This window comes from Taudactylus pleione, unplaced genomic scaffold, assembly GCF_031769625.1.
Source record: "Taudactylus pleione unplaced genomic scaffold, aTauple2 ptg000286l, whole genome shotgun sequence".
Lineage (NCBI taxonomy): Eukaryota > Metazoa > Chordata > Amphibia > Anura > Myobatrachidae > Taudactylus > Taudactylus pleione.
In genome coordinates, this window is record NW_028284688.1 from 3,562,854 (window position 1) to 3,582,045 (window position 19,192).

The 19,192-nt window shown below is 42.2% G+C and overlaps 1 protein-coding gene across 2 annotated transcripts in view; it reads right to left on the reverse strand.

The window, feature by feature from the left end:
* Nucleotides 1-10,346: 10,346 nt before the first annotated feature.
* The window catches only part of TRPM2 (transient receptor potential cation channel subfamily M member 2), a 108,988-nt gene continuing 100,142 nt past the window's right edge, over nt 10,347-19,192 (reverse strand). For both annotated transcript variants that reach the window (XM_088482409.1, XM_088482408.1), the window contains one exon: nt 10,347-12,106. In XM_088482409.1, coding sequence (XP_088338535.1) covers nt 11,981-12,106 — 126 coding nt within the window. In that variant the 3' untranslated portion in view covers nt 10,347-11,980. The remainder of the gene's footprint in view (nt 12,107-19,192) is intronic.

Below are 19,192 nucleotides of genomic sequence, written 5' to 3' on the forward strand. Positions count from 1 at the left end.
TAGGCACAGCACCAGACTGTGAAACGACTGCATGATTACAATGTCACAATTGTGCAGTCGTTTCTATGTATGCTAGTGGATGTGCCCCTTTCACTACAGTGACATAACTAGATATTTGTGGGTCATCTAGCAACTGTTTGTAAGGTCCCTTAATTACCACCCAATGGTGAAAAATCTATATAACACATGGAACTTTAACAGGAAAGATGGGCCCCCTTCAGCTCTGGGCTCTGCAGCGGCTGCCATCCCTGCACCTATCGTAGTTACACCCATGCTTAACTACCACCAGTTACAATTATTCCACTGTTACCTTATGTAGCAGAATATCCCCCTCACTCCAATGCATCTATTCATATCACAAGTTTTTCCTTGGACCCCATACAGGTGCTAAGTACAACTTGCAATGCCAGCGGTACACTAATAACTGATATAAGCATATCCCCCCCACTCATTTCACGATTGTAAACTCATTTCCTTTGTTAGGAAAACTACCTTCATCTGGGGAGCATTTGGATTTCAGTGAAGGGCCACACATTCTAGTCAAGAATATATAAGACTTTAAATAGTGAAACATTAAGCAAAAGACCCATTTACTCAGAAGTGAATCATCCACTTTCTCCTATGGTTAATATAGCCGACTGTCATCCTCTCATACAATATATGCTGACACTTTTGTCCCTAATGTAGAGGAGCAGGAATCCGTGAACAAACCATAACTTATTGACTGATGCTTGCTCCAAGAGACAGAGTTAAAGCTATGCAGACACATACACTGGTGGCCAAAATTGTGGACACTTTTTGAAATTTGAATGTTTTTCAACTTCGAATGCTTATAAAAACTGTTATACTACACGCAGTGCAATTATTCATATATCAAATGAAAATAAATTTATTGCTGAATTCAACACAATAAACAGAGGTCAAATATTTGCATTACAAGGGAAGTTATGCAGTGAAATCAACACTTAGGGTGAAAATCCCTGTGTACTTGTGATGTTACTGTCCTATCAGTATTTCATTGGGTATTCGGTCGCCATCTTGAGGGCCGGCACAGGGTGCTCCGAACCCTGCAGCTGGCCCTGCCCGGTTATATCGGCAAGGGAATCGGATCATGCGTTCGGGAGTTATGGACCATAGTGAATTATTGATTGAAATATTAAACTCTGTATGCTGAGCCTGTGGTTAATTTAAATCAATTAAAGAAAGACAATAAAATCTGAAGAAGTGGGACATACCCTAGTGAACTGCTCTATGAACTACAGTGTACTACAAAGACCAAGAGCAAGAACCAATAGAATTATGTTTGTCTGTCTACATTTCTGTTATCATGATCAGTTCAGGTATATAGCCTGTGTACTGGTCCCAGTTAGGAGCCATTCTTCTTCTTGGATGACCGCAGGCTTCTGGATTGATGACTGCAACTGGGACCGGTGCGCTGGCGTATGTATACCGACTGTACCTATATTGAATGTAACCTTTGCAAGTATTGTCTAGATCATGTGCATTTAAGTACCTTTTTCTTTTATGCTGAATAATAACTTTTTGTGCTCCGGAACCACAACCAAAGTCTGAAAGTGTTTATTGCTGTGTGTGACTATTCATAACGCTAATTAGCGTCATATAAGGTTTAGAGGTTATAGGCAGGATTGCATAGTGGTTTTAAATAGGATCCCATAGTTGGGTTCTCAGAGTGAAATTGCGCTACCACTTACACGATAACACACGGTTAGCGATCTCTCATCAAAAGGGTGGAAAGGCGCCATAAGCAGAAAAGAACATTTTGCCTTCGAAAACCTGCTACCACTTGGTTGCTGAGAGAGCGCTACTGTCCCCGTGTAAGATCAAGGAGCGCTGATTAGAACCAGGGACAAAGAAGGAAAAGTGTGTTTTCCTTCAGTGTTAAAACAGTGTGTTAGGGGGTAAGTCGCACATTAGCGTCTGCATTATTCTGTATGGCTGCCGCCTGTTCAAAAAGGTAATTGTGTTTTGTAGTGTGATTACCTGTTCAAACCTCTGAATTGTACTGCTATATTTTGGGAAAAGGTTTTATTTTTCTGCGCAGAAGTAGGGTATGTGATTGAAGTGTGTATGTGTGTGGGGGCTACTGTCTAGTTAAGCCCGAAAAGCTAAGGCTACTGTCTAGTTAAGCCTAGCGGAGGTTATGTCTGGTCAAACCTCAAAGTGTAAGCTCAGTAGGTGCCTGACGAGGCCGAGCAAACTACTGGGCCAGTGTACAAAGCAGGTACATTGTGGTTTCGGGAAACAAGGTCTTCCCGGTCTGAACACCCATGAATCACAAAGTCCATTGATTGGTTAGGTTCTTTGGGCAGCGAGATCGAACCGCATAGTTTTTTTGTAAACTGTGATTGTGAAGTGGGTGTCGTGGGAGTGAAACTGTTGGCAAGGTTAGTGGTTATTGGAATTCCTAAATGCTACCAAGAGGAGTAGACTCGAAGTAGGAAGTGGTGTGGTAAACCTTGAGGTGATTTACCATGAGGAAAAAGAAATAACTTACAAAGCAAGTTGTTTTCTTTCCTCACGTTTTGGCTATGCAAACGATCCCTTAGGGCGGGAAACCAGTGTATAAGCTTGCAGAAGCGAGCGGTTGAAGCTTGGTAATACAGCAGCAAGTAGGGTAAGTACAATAGGTGTCTATTCTGCTCCTCATTGTACAAAGCCGACTGTGAACTTTAGAAGGGTTGGCTGTGCATAATGGGAGGCAGTGCATGAACGTAGCTCTTTGAAAATCGTTCACAGGTCGATGTTTTCCGGAAATTGCGTAGCATTGTTCTTAATATGGGTGCTAAGCAATCTCTAGTAACGATCGATGAAGTGCTGCTGATGGAAGGGCCACAGGGGTCAGCAAGGTATGTAATGTTTAAAAAGTATGGTGCTTATGCTATGGCGTATTGTCACATATGGGTCGATATGACCAAGAAATGTAGAAAGTCTTTTCCCAAGGTAGGTAGTTTTGATGTTGAAGTCTTGAACAATGTTAGAGACAGTATTTCCTTGGTGAGGTCTCTAAACAAAAGGGTAAAGTTCAATGATTGTTTGAAGTTGTGGCAGCGTGAAGGGAATATGTGGCAAAGCGGAGTGCATGTGATGCAAATCAGCGCCGCGTGCATGGCGCAAGGGAGTGCTGGCACAATGCAAAACAGCATTGTGCAAGTGATGCCAGGGAAGGAACATGCACTGCAAAGTAGTGATGCCAAAGGTACTGTTAACGCACATGCACCACCGCCGCCCTATGCCGATAGTGGTGTAGGTACAGTCGATCACAAAAATCATAGAAGTGTAACAAGCAATTTGTACCCTCTTCTAAGTAACTATAAGGAACATGCTTATGATGCAGATAATGAACCTGTTGTAATGTCCGCTCTTTCCCATGTTGCACAAAAGTTACATGCACCACCAGCACACGCACAGGTAGTGACCCCACCAGCACCAGCAAGGGAGGTAGCCTCACCATTGATAGTAGAGGAAATATTAACACCTGCAGCTACTGAAACTGCTAATCCCATATGTAGTAGCCAGAGGCTGAACCCTCAATCAGGTAATAAAGCCATGGGTAGTAGTGCATTAGGCATCCACCCCGTCCGGACAATAACTGTTCCCCACGGGAATCTGTACGCACAGGGTATAGTGACCACAAGGGATGTAGTAATGCATTGTCCATGGACGAGGGCAGAGTTTCATTCCATAATGGTAGATTTCCCAGACCCTAGGAAGGATTTAGCAAATTGCCAAAAATTTGTAAAAGATTTGGGTAATGCTCATGAGCCAAACAACAAGGATTGATGAGTGGTATTGCAGGCATGTCTTCCACACAATACCGACGTGAAAATTTTTATCACGGCCTGTGTATTGGATGGAGATGTTCCCATAACTGATGAAGGCAACCAAAATAATATAACTCATATTGTAGATCAACTGGCCATATTTTTCCCTGTAGTAGTTAATTGGAGTAAAATTTTTACAATTAAATAGGAGAGTGAGTCTGCAGGAGACTATTTTAACCGAGCCCTACAGACTATTACCCAATATACAGGCATAAAAGATATTAAAGATAACACCCATTACAGGGATATGACAGTGACACTACTTATGAACGGTCTTAAATACATCCTTTAGAGCAGAGTTTAGACCTCACTTCCTGGGTGGAGGGGAATTACTATGGACGCTCTCAGCGAAGCTGCAATTGAGCATGACAAAAACATCCTTAAGAAGAGAGAAATGCAGAGCGAGAAACTAATGGCCGTTAGTATCCAAGCTCTGGAAGTAATGCAAATACCACAGCAATGTTCTTATCACACACGACCAAAATACACTCGTCCCATACAACCTTCAAACTCATATCCTCATACCCAACCTCAATCTTTTCATACTTCTCCCCTACACAACAACAACCTTTCAACACACGTCACATAAGGAAGTGTTTTATATGTAATCAGGAGGGCCATATAAGTAGGTTTTGTAAAGTAAGCCAGGGAATCCCTAGGTGACAACAGGAGGGGCACCCACACCAAACAGGACAGTCACAGCTATCATCTGCTCACATCATGGCCGTTAATGCTGTTTTAGAAGAGGAAAGTCAGCTCTAGGGGTCAAGTCATACCTGTAGTCTACAGCCAGTCAGGTTAACTGGGAGTACTAGGGAAGAACCTGTAATGACAGTTGATGTAGCTGGTACTAAACATTATTTTCTTGTAGACACAGGGGCAACCAGGTCAGTGTTAACTTTTCCATTTAATGTACAGGTAACCAACAAGACAGTACCAGCAATGGGTGTAATGGGTAAAGTGCAGCAGAATCCACCGAGGTTACTGTTGGACCACTGCACACCAGGCATTCTTTTCTCCTGGCTGCAGCGGCCCCCACTTACTTATTGGGAAGGGATTTGTTGTGTTAAATGGGATGTGTCATTTATTGTACCCCTGATGGTATATTCCTGGATATCCCAGAGAGAGTTGCGCACGAGGTGAGGGATATACTGGTCACTCCACAAAGGCTAATGTTTCACTCTATGTTACAGATAATACTCCAGCAGAGGTAGAACAGATGTTAGCACAGATACTGAGTTCCCTTTGGACTAGAGATGGACAGGACACTGGATTAAACATAGCTCCCATAATGGTACATCTAAAAAGCGGTAGGCAAGCTCCAAAAATTCCCCAGTATCTGTTAAAACCAGAAGTAGAATTAGGGGTTTATCCCATAATTAAATGGTTATTGCATAAGGAGATTTTAGTACATACAGCAAGTGTAGCTAATTGTCCCATTTTTCCAGTAAAGTAGGCTGGGGGGAGGGGTTACAGGCTAGTGCAAGACCTTAGAGGAATTAATAAGGTGATTGAGAGCCAAATTCCTGTAGTGCCAAATCCAGCTGTCATCCTTATGCAGATCCCAACAACTACCACTCATTTTATGGCCATTGACAGCTTTCTTCTCTGTCCCCTTACATCCTGACTGTCAGTATCTCTTTGCTTTTACATACAAGGGGGTACAATACACATGTACATGATTGCCCCAGGGTTTCATAGACAGCCCCAGTATCTTCTCACAGGCATTACATGATTGTTTGCAATCTTTTCAACCTGCCAATGGATCTGTTCTACTACCATATGTGGACAATTTATTGTTGTGTTCTGATTCGTTTATGTAATGTTTAAATGATACTAAACTTTTGTTGCTTCATCTCTCACAAATAGGACACAAGGTTGCTAAGGACAAATTACAGCCATGCCAGGCTAAGGTTAAATACTTAGGACACTTCCTAACCCAGGGCCTATGACTCCTGACAAATGATAGAATCCTAGCCATACAGACCATGACCCTGCCGCAGAACCAAAAGCAAATTTGTACCCTCTTGGGAATGTGTGGATACTGCAGAATGTGGATCCCAGGTTTTTCTAATTTGGCCTTGCCTTTACAGTATTTGGTCTCTTCTTCAAAACCTGATCGTGTCATACACACAGAGAAAACAGAGCAGGCTTTCCTTAATCTTAAGGATAGTCTGACAAGAGCACCTGCATTGGGAATACCTGACTATGAAAAACCCTTTGAATTGTATTGTACAGAAGCTGATAGTTGTGCAGCAGGTGTCCTCATTCAGAAACATGGTGACGCTAGCAGACCTGTAGCATACTACAGTGCCCAATTGTACACTGTGGCAAGATCACTCCCAATGTGTTTAAGAAGTGTTGTTGCTACCGCTCTTTTGGTAAACAAGAGTGAGGACATAGTGTTATGGCATGATACAATTGTCTATACACCTCATGCAATATCTGCCTTGTTGAATTCAGCCCAAACCAGATATGTCTCCTCAGGTAGGTTCACAAAATGGGAACTGGCTCAGATAGCACCTACAAACATCACCATTAAGTGGTGTAATACATTAAATCCAGCGACGTACTTACCATATGTGCATCGGAATGCACAAAGGGTGGAGGGTGAGTCTCTGGCAGACGGTGAGTTTTGCAGGGGTACTGATGAACATGATTGTATGGATTATTTGAATCAAACTTTTACAGCTAGGCCTGACATATGTGATACATCCTTAGAAAATGCAGATTTTAAATTTTACATGGACAGGAGTTGTCATAGACAAACTGACACAGGAGTTATGTACAGGTTATGCTGTTGTAAATGACAAATACATCATAGAGGCAGAACCTCTTGGTCCTCCTCACTCAGCCCAAGTGGCGGAGTTTGTAGCACTAAGAAGAGCGTGTGAATTGGTGGCAGACAAATCTGCTAACATTTACACTGACTCCAGGGATGCGTTCGGGGTGGTAAATGATTTTGGAGCTCTATGGCGTCTGAAAAATTTTATGACAGCAGCGGGCACACCAGTAGCCCATTGTAAACATATAAAAGGACTATTGAAAGCGATTAAAATGCCAAAGGCAGTGGCCATCATTAAATGTAAAGCTCACACATGTGAGGATGATCCAGTATCACTAGGAAATAATAGAGCAGATGAAGCTGCCAAATGGGCAGTAGGGTTGAAAATCAATGTAACTAGTGAACGAATAATGGTTTTTCAAACGATTGATATGCAGAAATTAATTGAGATGCAAAATTTGTGTTTCATTTAGGAAAAAGCAGTCTGGAGATCGAAGGGATGTGGACAGGAGTCCTCTGGACTTTGGAGAGATGGACAAGGTATGCCGGTGGCACCCAAGGCATACTACCCAAGCTTGGCTGAGGCAGCGCATGGTCTGACTCACTTTGGAAAGCAAGGTATGTGTAAGTTGGTCAGGGTGTAATGGTGTGCACTGGGCTTCTCTTCTCAAGCTGAAAAGAGAGCAATGTCCTGTTTTACATGCTTAAGGAAGAATGTTGGAAAAACAATACCAACTGAACCATCCCAAATCCCTCTGACAGATGGACCTTTTCAGGTAATACAAATTGATTTCATCCAATTACCAGCCTGCAGGAATCTCAAGTATGTATTAGTTTGTACAGATGTATTCTCTAATTGGGTAGAGGCTTATCCAGCTGCCACTAATACTGCTGTGTTCACTGCTAAAAAGATTGTACAGGAATTTGTATGCAGATATGGGATCCCTAGGGTTATTGAAAGTGTTAGTGGTACTCATTTCACCGGTGATGTCTTCCAGAGTATGTGTAAGTAGATGGGTATTGATAGTAAACTTCACACCCCCAATCAACCGCAAGCCAGTGCGAAGGTGGAGAGGGTGAATGGTACTATCAAAAATAAATTAAGTAAGATCATGGCAGAGACTGGACTGGGATGGCCAGAAGCATTACCATTGGTCCTACATAGCATAAGGACCACTCCTAGGCCTCCTCTTAATCTGTCCCCCTTTGAAATACTGTTTGGTAGGCAACCTCATTTGATTATAAGTCCACAAGAAGATCTGAAAAGTAACAATGAGGTCACTGTAAAGTATCTTATAACAATGAGTAACCAGTTAAAACAGCAGCAGCAGAAACTGAAATTGTTGTCACCCGATATGCCAGAAACAAACTTTCATGATGTCAAACCTGGAGAATTTGTTATGATCAGAAATTTCTTGCATTCAGGTTGTCTGATTAATCAGTGGGAAGGTCCATACCAGGTGTTGTTGATGAGTATCACATCCTTGAAGGTGGCTGAGAGAGATACCTGGGTCCATTCCACTCGCTGCAGGAAGGTCAACCAACCGCTGGAGATACAAGGCAGATATGAGGCCATCGATCGCGAGCTTGTTCCGGGAGGATTAAAAGGTTGCAGTGAGATATCTGAGCTAAAGAAATTTGTAGATCCTTGTTACGGCAATGGACTGGTCTGCTGTGTTCATTTTTGTATTCTCTTCCAGAGTTTCCATCATCCTGGTTTGTTCTGGGATTTCTGGTTTCTGTGACGAGGGATCGATAGAGGAGATGGGAGCTAATGGCAGTATTGATGGAGTGGAGTCGAGAGGAGGAGTGCTATACCAATTGGGAGTGTCTGACCAATCTTAGTACAGTAATTGTTATGTTATTTGGGAAGGATACTTCCAGAAATTATGACCCTCACACATGGTGAAATGCTTGGTATCCATAAAAACACCCCATCTCCATATCTTCATACACATGTTGAAGTGCAGGAAACATACAAGGGCGAACCGAGAAATTGAGATGGTGGTGGTAAGTGATGGAGATATGGATACCAAGGTTAAGGAAGAGCTGTATTACAGCCCTGAATTAGAATGTACCCTATGATAATGTTATCCAGATTTTGTTTGGTTGTGCATATATATATATCGATAATGTTATTTTAAAACATCCTATGTTATTTTAAAACATCCTAGGTAATACTGTCCCAATTCCCCCTCAAAACTTCCATTATAGGTTAGATGAATTCCCACATCCTCCGAATGATCCCTTAAGGATCCGCAGATGGCATATAAGGGTTGTTTTACCCTCATTGAGAAGCATTATCTAATGGTTCAAATGACCAACCTGTGTCATACCATAATAACATTAAATGGTATATTCTCATGCATGGCTAAACAGATTCAAAATAGGTTGTGATAGCGTTTGATTGGCTATCAAAGGGTGGACTGTCGAAGCCGAATGATTGGCTAAGAGAGAATCTGTTAAAATCAAGATCTGCAAGACGCCATTTTGCGACTGGTTGCAAAACGCCATTTTAGCTACAACTAAAAAAAGCCTTACATTAAATATTCAGTGATGACAAGACAGGTTTTGTTGATTTGTGTGTAATGAATAATTAGAGAATACACGAAGATATGGTGAGCATTTGCTCTGCATACAGAACAGTATGCCTATGAAAATTGAAGTATAATACAGACACTAATATACTCAGACAGAGTGAATTTGGAAACAATTGTTAGGCATTTAAACTATCGCTAGCCATTGTAGGCCTTGTATCTAATGTGATGTGGTTAAGGAGAAATAAATTGTATTCTGGGTAAGCCACTGTCTTTGAGTCTGATGCTTAAACAGATTAGCATTGCCTTTGTGATCTCATCAGGCACCTTTTGATCACCTGTGTAAATCCCCATTGCCTGTCATTTTTGTAGTCCAGACAAGTAATATCAAAACCAAGTAAAGCATAGAGAAATATATATATATATATATATATATATATATATATTAATTCATGATAAATACATGTATGCACATACATACAATCATATGTGTATTCACAATGCGTGCAAATATACACACAATTACATTAAAAGGTTCCGCAGTATTTTAGGTTAATATTCAGGATTTTATTTATATCAGCAATGTTGTGAAATGTATGTATTTGATATTAATGGTATAGAACATCGTAGACATTTCATGTTTGGTACTGTACTGATACCTTGTCTATTTCCATATACCCGGTTATATCGGCAAGGGAATCGGATCATGCGTTTGGGAGTTATGGACCATAGTGAATTATTGATTGAAATATTAAACTCTGTATGCTGAGCCTGTGGTTAATTTAAATCAATTAAAGAAAGACAATACAATCTGAAGAAGTGGGACATACCCTAGTGAACTGCCCTATGAACTACAGTGTACTACAAAGACCAAGAGCAAGAACCAATAGAATTATGTTTGTATGTCTACATTTCTGTTATCATGATCAGTTCGGGTATATAGCCTGTGTACTGGTCCCAGTTAGGAGACATTCTTCTTCTTGGATGACCGCAGGCTTCTGGATTGATGACTGTAACTGGAACCGGTGCGCTGGCATATGTATAACAACTGTACCTATATTGAATGTAATCTTTGCACGTATTGTCTAGATCATGTGCATTTAATTACCTTTTTCTTTTATGCTGAATAATAACTTTTTGTGCTCCGGAACCACAGCCAAAGTCAGAAAGTGTTTATTGCTGTGTGCGACTATTCATAATGCTAATTAATGTCATATAAGGTTTAGAGTTTATAGGCAGGATTGCATAGAGGTTATAGGCAGGATTGCATAGAGGTTTTAAATAGGATTCCCTAAGTATTTGACAACACAACTATTTTATAAGTTTCATTTACTTTACTGAGGGTAACTGATTGGAAGAAATAATTGGGGGGTATAGTTTCAAATTCAAGTACCACCAGAACCGCATTACAAAATGTGAAATATAAAAGATCTGCTAATAAAATTCAGAAATAATTAAGTAAACTCACAAATCAAATATATAAGTAAATGTCGGTATAAGCTGCAAGAGCATTTCAGAAAGGAATATACAGTAGCTGAGAAAGGAAGCCCCCGAGGATTGAAGACTCCAGGTATCATTACATGAAGAAATCAAAAGTCTGCTGCATGCATGTTATCTACAGGTTTGCACTGTTGGATGTTAAACGTTGTTAGCGTCTCAGCATTTAGTGGTATCATCCATCAGTCCGATGATGTCACTAAATGTTGTAACACCAACTTGTAAACTCTCCAGGTAGCTGGTAGGATGCACACATTTACTATGCTGCTCAGGGCAACATTAAAATAAAGGAAATTAAAAAAAGTTTTGTTGGAGTAGACTTTACACTGCAATAAGTATTATCATACTGCTTTTATACCGAAATTCCGGGTCTGACCCAGAGGTTGGAACAGGGTTCCAATCCGGATCAGACCTGGAATTTCCCTGGCGCCGACCCAGGATATTCCTGAGTTGGCACCATTTATTCTGCAGAGACCCGGCTTTTCCGGTGTTGAAGTAGACGCTTGGAGATGACGTCATCTCCAAGTGCCACTGAAGCTGGCCAATCGGCTGGCATGCGGCACGATCCAGGTCATCATGACCCGGATCGCGCCGTTTACATTGCAGGGCTTCACAGGTTATTCCTGTGTTAAACCTTGCAAGTTACCTGGGTTGGATTGCCGGGGTCACTCCACCCAGGAATCCAACCCTGTCCCCTTTTACACCAAGGAGCTACCCGGGTTATCCCTGCAATAACCCAGGGTTTAGCTCTGGTGTAAAAGTGGTATTAGAAAACAATATTTTGCTGTTATTGTGTTCCTTATAATAGTGACAGTTGCAGTACAGTAGTAATTTTGCCATTTTTGCCTATGCGTCGCTAAGGATGAGCTGATAATTTAACTTTCTAGCCATGAGATGTACTGTAAGAAGAAAAATAAAATATGGCAAAATAAGATTTAACGTCTCATACCACGAGCGCAAAGATCTGGATTTACTTGCTTGCATTTTTAGCACTAGTACGAGTTATGTAAACTGTGCGGCCATTAGAACCCATTGTTTATAAGTCATCAGTATACTTCCTTGTGCTTTTACTTGCATTTGGCAGTGGCACTTGTGTTGAGGCTTTCTGAATTCTTCTTCACTTTGTACAATGCATTTAGCTTAAGATATTTTTAAGTGAATTCCAATCACCTCCCAAATGCAAGTAAAAATTGCAGCTAGCAAACATTTTCTCACTGCCTGAGTTTAAAGCACCTAAGAAAGGCTTGTGATACAATAGTATATATTGCAAGGGAAGGCACTCAACTAAAGCAGCAATAGCAGGTAAGGAAAGCAATATATTAATAGTATGCATTGTAACAGTCTACTGCTCTCTGCAGAATGTCTTTGTGATTTGCATAAAGGGGAATCCTCTGGTCTACAACCTGCCACTGGACAGCGTACTCCTCATCGTGACTTTGTATATTCTAGAAAGAGAGATTAGAAAACATAACTTTATATTAGAGAAAGAACTACATTTACCAAACCTTAAAATTATTCAGCATGTAATGACATTAGTATATATATAAGCAGTAATCCACGGCACTCGCTATTCCTAGATTTGGGGTGCAACATTGTACATTGTATGTGTCCACATTGTTTAAATAGAAATCACAGTGGCTCTGCACTCACCATAATAATTAACTTTAAATATAAACAGTGGGGTTTTGTTTCACAAATTGATCAATGCATTTAAGCTTGCAGCCCCCATCAAGGGGCCCCACTTTACTGCAAAGCCCTACCCTATTGCTCAGAATTATAACATAACTATCACATTAGTGTTAAACTCAAGGTATGCTATCAAGGTTTAAAGCTCACAGCAATTTTGTTTTTAAACATGAGACAGTCACCTAGCTAACCTGTTGCAAAGCACCTAGGAAGACAGCTGACACAAGCTAGATTAAACAGTTTGATAGCACACCCTGAGTATAACACTAATGTGATATCATTTTCCATGTTATAATTCAGAGCAAAAGAGTAGGGACTTGCAGTAAAGTGGGGGCCCTTGACGGGGGCTGCAAGCTTAGATGCATTGATCAATTCATGAACCAAAACCCCACTGTTTTGTAGTATTCCTTGAATTATGCATTACAGAGAATTGTTTAATATTTGGTTGACCAGAGTGTTCATCCCTTATGACCAGGCCAATTCTCCCATGATTTCTGTACATAAATTATGCTAGAACTAATTTGCCTCTTTAATATATCATTATTTGGGCTATTATACTGCAAAAGGAAGAAATAGTCAAAACTACATATGATGATCCATGGCTTATTGCTTTATCAACAACAGGAACCATTTCAAATCATTATGGTGCATTTAGCAGCACTGTTAGCGTAAATACAACAGATAATATCTCAACTTCTTTCAGAGTACAGGAAGCTTTGTAAATACCTTTGTGAAGTAACATATACACAGAGTATTGTCACTAGCACTCCAAAGACCCTGCTGCCCATCCCACTTATAAGGGTCACCCAGTTCTCAAAAAATAGTATTAAAACAAAAAGTGTATGGAATACCTGCCATTTTGGTGGTTTAAAATCAGGAAAAATATTTCTACGGTCACCTGTGCCTTGACAAAGACCATACAGGAAATATTCATAGAAAAGCAGGTGGAAGCGGCCCTTACTCCAATGCTAAAGGCCTCACCTGACAGAAATGGCTAACAAAGGGCATCAGTGGACAATCTAAGCCCTGGGCATTTCAATCTGGTGGACCCATCGGTCCGGTAGGCAGACTTGTAGAAGAGTTTTTGGAAGGAGATTATTGATCTTGCTATTTGTGTAAGTTTTTAAGAATTAATTAATTTTTTTATTGGAAAGTTATGTATAAGGTTTAATAAAAGGTATAATGCATGAGACGTGCTTTCTCCCATTTTTTAAATCCACTTGATCAACTGAGCAATTTAAGAACAACATGGATGTAAAGTGGAACACAGACTTGATCATAATCATCACATACCCGGTGAAGAATACATTCCTATCCTTGGAAAGAAATCCTTACAAGCATCTTTGGAGGGAAGAGAAGGGGATTGTACTGGGTGGAAAGACACTACAAGTATCTGTGATTTATATAAGAATGGCTTCTCTATGAAAAATGAAAAGCTGTTGATGACAGAACATTTCATTATAATATGGAAGAAATATGGAAGAAATCTTTTTCCTGATTTTAAACTACCTGAGTGCTGTGTATTCCATATACTTTTATGAATGTTACACGCTTTTAACCCATTAAAATAACAGAACTAGTTTTACTTTTACTGTAGTGTCTCCTTAAAGGAGATGTAAAACTACGTTTTCCTTTCTACACCTGACTAGCAAAAATAGTGAGAATCTCTACTGTTCCAGAGTAACAGCCTCTGACCTCTCCCAGCATCTCAGTTACATTTGGCCAAACAATACTATTTGTAATAATGATGCTATGATACAACTTCATGCACATTCTTCAGGTACAGTAGCAGTTGGCACCCAGCTTTTCTGTTTGGGTAGAGGGGACGTTATACAAGTTAAATTTTATTTGAGTCATTTTTATATTGTAACAGAATGCAATATTGTCAGAAAACATTGTTTCACTATTATTACATTTTATTTAATTTATTCTACTATATTATCACCCAAACTAAATAATGGAAACTAAATAATGGAAACTATTGTATTTTTCTGAATAAACTACAGTGGGAGCTAAACCTCCTGATGGTCAGATTACCAGCCAGGAATCATATAAAATCATTCTGGTGCATGAGAACTAAGGACGGTCAGTCACATTCTGTCTACTGTGAATGAAGTAGGAGGGCACGGGATAAAAGAGATACAGGTTGAGTCTCCCATATCCAAAATGCTTGGGAACAGGGGTATTTTGAATAACGGAATATTCCGTATTTTGGAATAAGTGCATAGCATAATGAAATATCTTGAGAATAGGACCCAAATATACACACAGAATGCATTTATGTGTCATATACACCTTATACACACAGCGTGCATGTAATTTTATACAATATTTTCAATAATTTTGTGGCTCAAACAAAGTTTGTGTACATACATGAAATTCATTTATGTTTCATATTAGGGGTGAGCGGGTTCGGATTTCTGAAATCCGAACCCCCCCGAACCCCCCCGATCCGAGTCTGATCCGAGTCAGGCTCGACTTTTCCCGCCTGACTCGGATCTGAAATCGAGGCAAAACGTCATCATCCCGCCTTCCGAGTCTGGCGGGTTTTGGATCCTATATAAGGTACCCGCGTCGGCGCCATTTTCTCACTCGGCTGTGGACAGTGAAGAGGGAGGGTGGGAGTTAGGGCTGTGTAGTGTAGTGTAGTGTAGTGCTGCTGTTGTCCACTACTTCAAAGTCCATAGGGGCTGGCTGTGTTGTGCTGTGCTGCTGTTGTTAATAGGGGCTGTGTCCACTACTTCAAAGTCCATAGGGGCTGGCTGGACTGTGTTGTGCAGTCAGTTCTCCATAGGGGCTGTGTCCACTCCAAAGTCCTGTGCAGTGTCCCAGTCCTAAAGGAGTGCTGTAGTGTTGTCCAGGGGGTGCTCTGTCCATCAGGGGTGCTCCCCCCAAGTGCTAAAAAAATAATATATTTTCTGTGTTTGTGAATTGTGTGCGCAGTAGCCGCACGTGCATCAACAAAGTAGTGCCAAGCGTGCGCCTGTGTCATAAGTAAAGGGCCGGCTGGCTTGACCGTTAAGGGTGCTGTAACCCCCGAAAGTACACTCCAGTCCAAACCAAAAAAAAATTATTTTCTGTGTTTGTGAATTGTGTGTGCAGTAGCCGCACGTGCATCAACAAAGTAGTGCCAAGCGTGCGCCTGTGTCATAAGTAAAGGGCCGGCTGGCTTGACCGTTAAGGGTGCTGTAACCCCCGAAAGTACACTCCAGTCCAAACCAAAAAAAAAATTATTTTCTGTGTTTGGGAATTGTGTGCGCAGTAGCCGCACGTGCATCAACAAAGTAGTGCCAAGCGTGCGCCTGTGTCATAAGTAAAGGGCCGGCTGGCTTGACCGTTAAGGGTGCTGTAACCCCCGAAAGTACACTCCAGTCCAAACCAAAAAAAAAATTATTTTCTGTGTTTGTGAATTGTGTGCGCAGTAGCCGCACGTGCATCAACAAAGTAGTGCCAAGCGTGCGCCTGTGTCATAAGTAAAGGGCCGGCTGGCTTGACCGTTAAGGGTGCTGTAACCCCCGAAAGTACACTCCAGTCCAAACCAAAAAAAAAATTATTTTCTGTGTTTGTGAATTGTGTGCGCAGTAGCCGCACGTGCATCAACAAAGTAGTGCCAAGCGTGCGCCTGTGTCATAAGTAAAGGGCCGGCTGGCTTGACCGTTAAGGGTGCTGTAACCCCCGAAAGTACACTCCAGTCCAAACCAAAAAAAAAATTATTTTCTGTGTTTGTGAATTGTGTGCGCAGTAGCCGCACGTGCATCAACAAAGTAGTGCCAAGCGTGCGCCTGTGTCATAAGTAAAGGGCCGGCTGGCTTGACCGTTAAGGGTGCTGTAACCCCCGAAAGTACACTCCAGTCCAAACCAAAAAAAAATTATTTTCTGTGTTTGTGAATTGTGTGCGCAGTAGCCGCACGTGCATCAACAAAGTAGTGCCAAGCGTGCGCCTGTGTCATAAGTAAAGGGCCGGCTGGCTTGACCGTTAAGGGTGCTGTAACCCCCGAAAGTACACTCCAGTCCAAACCAAAAAAAAAATTATTTTCTGTGTTTGGGAATTGTGTGCGCAGTAGCCGCACGTGCATCAACAAAGTAGTGCCAAGCGTGCGCCTGTGTCATAAGTAAAGGGCCGGCTGGCTTGACCGTTAAGGGTGCTGTAACCCCCGAAAGTACACTCCAGTCCAAACCAAAAAAAAAATTATTTTCTGTGTTTGTGAATTGTGTGCGCAGTAGCCGCACGTGCATCAACAAAGTAGTGCCAAGCGTGCGCCTGTGTCATAAGTAAAGGGCCGGCTGGCTTGACCGTTAAAGGGTGCTGTAACCCCCAAAGTACACTCCAGTCCAAACCAAAAAAAAAAATATTTTCTGTGTTTGTGAATTGTGTGCGCAGTAGCCGCACGTGCATCAACAAAGTAGTGCCAAGCGTGCGCCTGTGTCATAAGTAAAGGGCCGGCTGGCTTGACCGTTAAAGGGTGCTGTAACCCCCGAAAGTACACTCCAGTCCAAACCAAAAAAAAAATTATTTTCTGTGTTTGTGAATTGTGTGCGCAGTAGCCGCACGTGCATCAACAAAGTAGTGCCAAGAGTGCGCCTGTGTCATAAGTAAAGGGCCGGCTGGCTTGACCGTTAAAGGGTGCTGTAACCCCCAAAGTACACTCCAGTCCAAACAAAAAAAAAAATTATTTTCTGTGTTTGTGAATTGTGTGCGCAGTAGCCGCACGTGCATCAACAAAGTAGTGCCAAGCGTGCGCCTGTGTCATAAGTAAAGGGCCGGCTGGCTTGACCGTTAAAGGGTGCTGTAAACCCTGAAAGTACACTCCAGTCCAAACCAAAAAAAAAATTATTTTCTGTGTTTAGCCGCACGTATATATCAAATCGATATAACATAAATGGAGGACCAAACTTTCTCCGATAAAAATAAAATAGAGAAAGATCAAGAACCACTTTCTCCTAGTGCTGAAGCTGCTGCCACTAGTCATGACATAGACGATAACATGCCATCAACGTCGTCTGCCAAGGCCGATGCCCAATGTCATAGTAGAGGGCACATACAATCCCAAATGGCAAAGTTCAGGAAAATGACCTTGAAAAAGACATTTAAATCAGCTGAAGAGAAACGTAAACTTGCCAATATGCCATTTACGACACGGAGTGGCAAGGAACGGTTAAGGTCGATCCCTAGTATGTTCATGACTAGTGGTTCAGCTTCACATGACGATGGAAGCCCTCCTCCCACTAAAAAAATCAAAAGAGTTAAGCTGGCAAAAGCACAGCGAAGAACTGTGCTTTCTAAGAAGATATCACAAATCCCCAAGGAGAGTCCAAGTGTGGTGGTGGTTGCGATGCCTGACCTTCCCAGCACTGGACGGGAAGAGGTGGCTCTTTCCACCATTTGCACGCCCCCTGCAAGTGCTGAAAGGAGCACCCACAGTCCACTTGCTGATATGCAAATTGAAGATGTCACTGTTGAAGTACAACAGGATGAGGATACTGGTGTAGCTGGCGCTGAGGAGGAAGTTGGCGAGGAGGATTCTGATGGTGATGTGGTTTGTTTAAATCAGGCTCCGGGGGAGACAGTTGTTGTCCGTGGGATGAAAAAGCCCATCACGGTCATGCCTGGGCAGAAGACCAAACATTCCACCTCTTTGGTCTGGCAATATTTCTATCCAAATCCGGACAACAACTGTCTTGCCATATGTACCATATGTAAAGGTGAAATAAGTAGGGGTAGGGACGTCAACCACCTAGGAACATCCTCCCTTATACGGCACCTGCAGCGCGTTCATAAAAAGTTACTGTCAAGTTCAGAAACTTTGGCTAAGACCGTAAGCAGTCCAGGGACACCTAAATCCCGTTGTCCTGTTGTATCCAAGCGCCTGCAAACCACACCGTCAACTCCCTCCTCGTCAATTTCCTCCTTAGTCAGGATCGGAAGTAGTCCTGCAGGCCATGTCACTGGCATGACTGACTCTCCTATCCGGGATTCCTCTGGAGGATCCTGCATTGCTACGCCTACTGCTGCCGCTGCTGCTGTTGCTGCTGCTGGGAGTCGTTCATCATCCCAGAGAGGAAGTAGGAACACCACTACTTTTACTAAACAATTGACCCTCCAACAGTCCTTAGCGAGGAGGATGAAGTACGACAGCAGTCATCCTGAAGCAAAACGTATAACTGAGGCCTTGACTGCTATGTTGGTGTTAGACGTGCGTCCGGTATCCGCCATTAGTGCAGTGGGATTTAGACAATTGATGGAGGTAGTGTGTCCCCGGTTCCAAATCCCGTCTAGATTCCACTTCACTAGGCAGGCGATACCGAGACTGTACAGAAACGTCAGAAAAAGTGTCCTCAGTGTCCTGAAAAATGCCATTGTACACAATGTCCACTTAACCACGGACATGTGGACAAGTGGAACAGGGCAGACTAAGGACTATATGACTGTGACAGCCCACTGGGTAGATGTATCACCTTACGCAGCAACAGCAGCAGCGTCACCAGTAGCAGCATCTCAGAAACGCCAGCTCGTTACAAGGCAGGCTACGCTGTGTATCACCGGTTTCAGTAAGAGGCACACCGCCGACAACCTCTTAGAGAAACTGAGGGAAATCATCGCCCAGTGGCTTACCCCACTTAGACTCTCCTGGGGATTTGTGATATCTGACAACGCCACCAATATTGTGCGGGCATTACATCTGGGCAAATTCCAGCACGTCCCATGTTTTGCTCACACAATAAACTTGGTGGTGCAGAATTTTCTGAAAAGCGACAGGGGCGTGCAGGAGACGCTTTGGGTGGCCCGAAAAATTTCTGGCCACTTTCGCCATTCAGCGACTGCGTGCCGAAGACTGGAGCGCCAG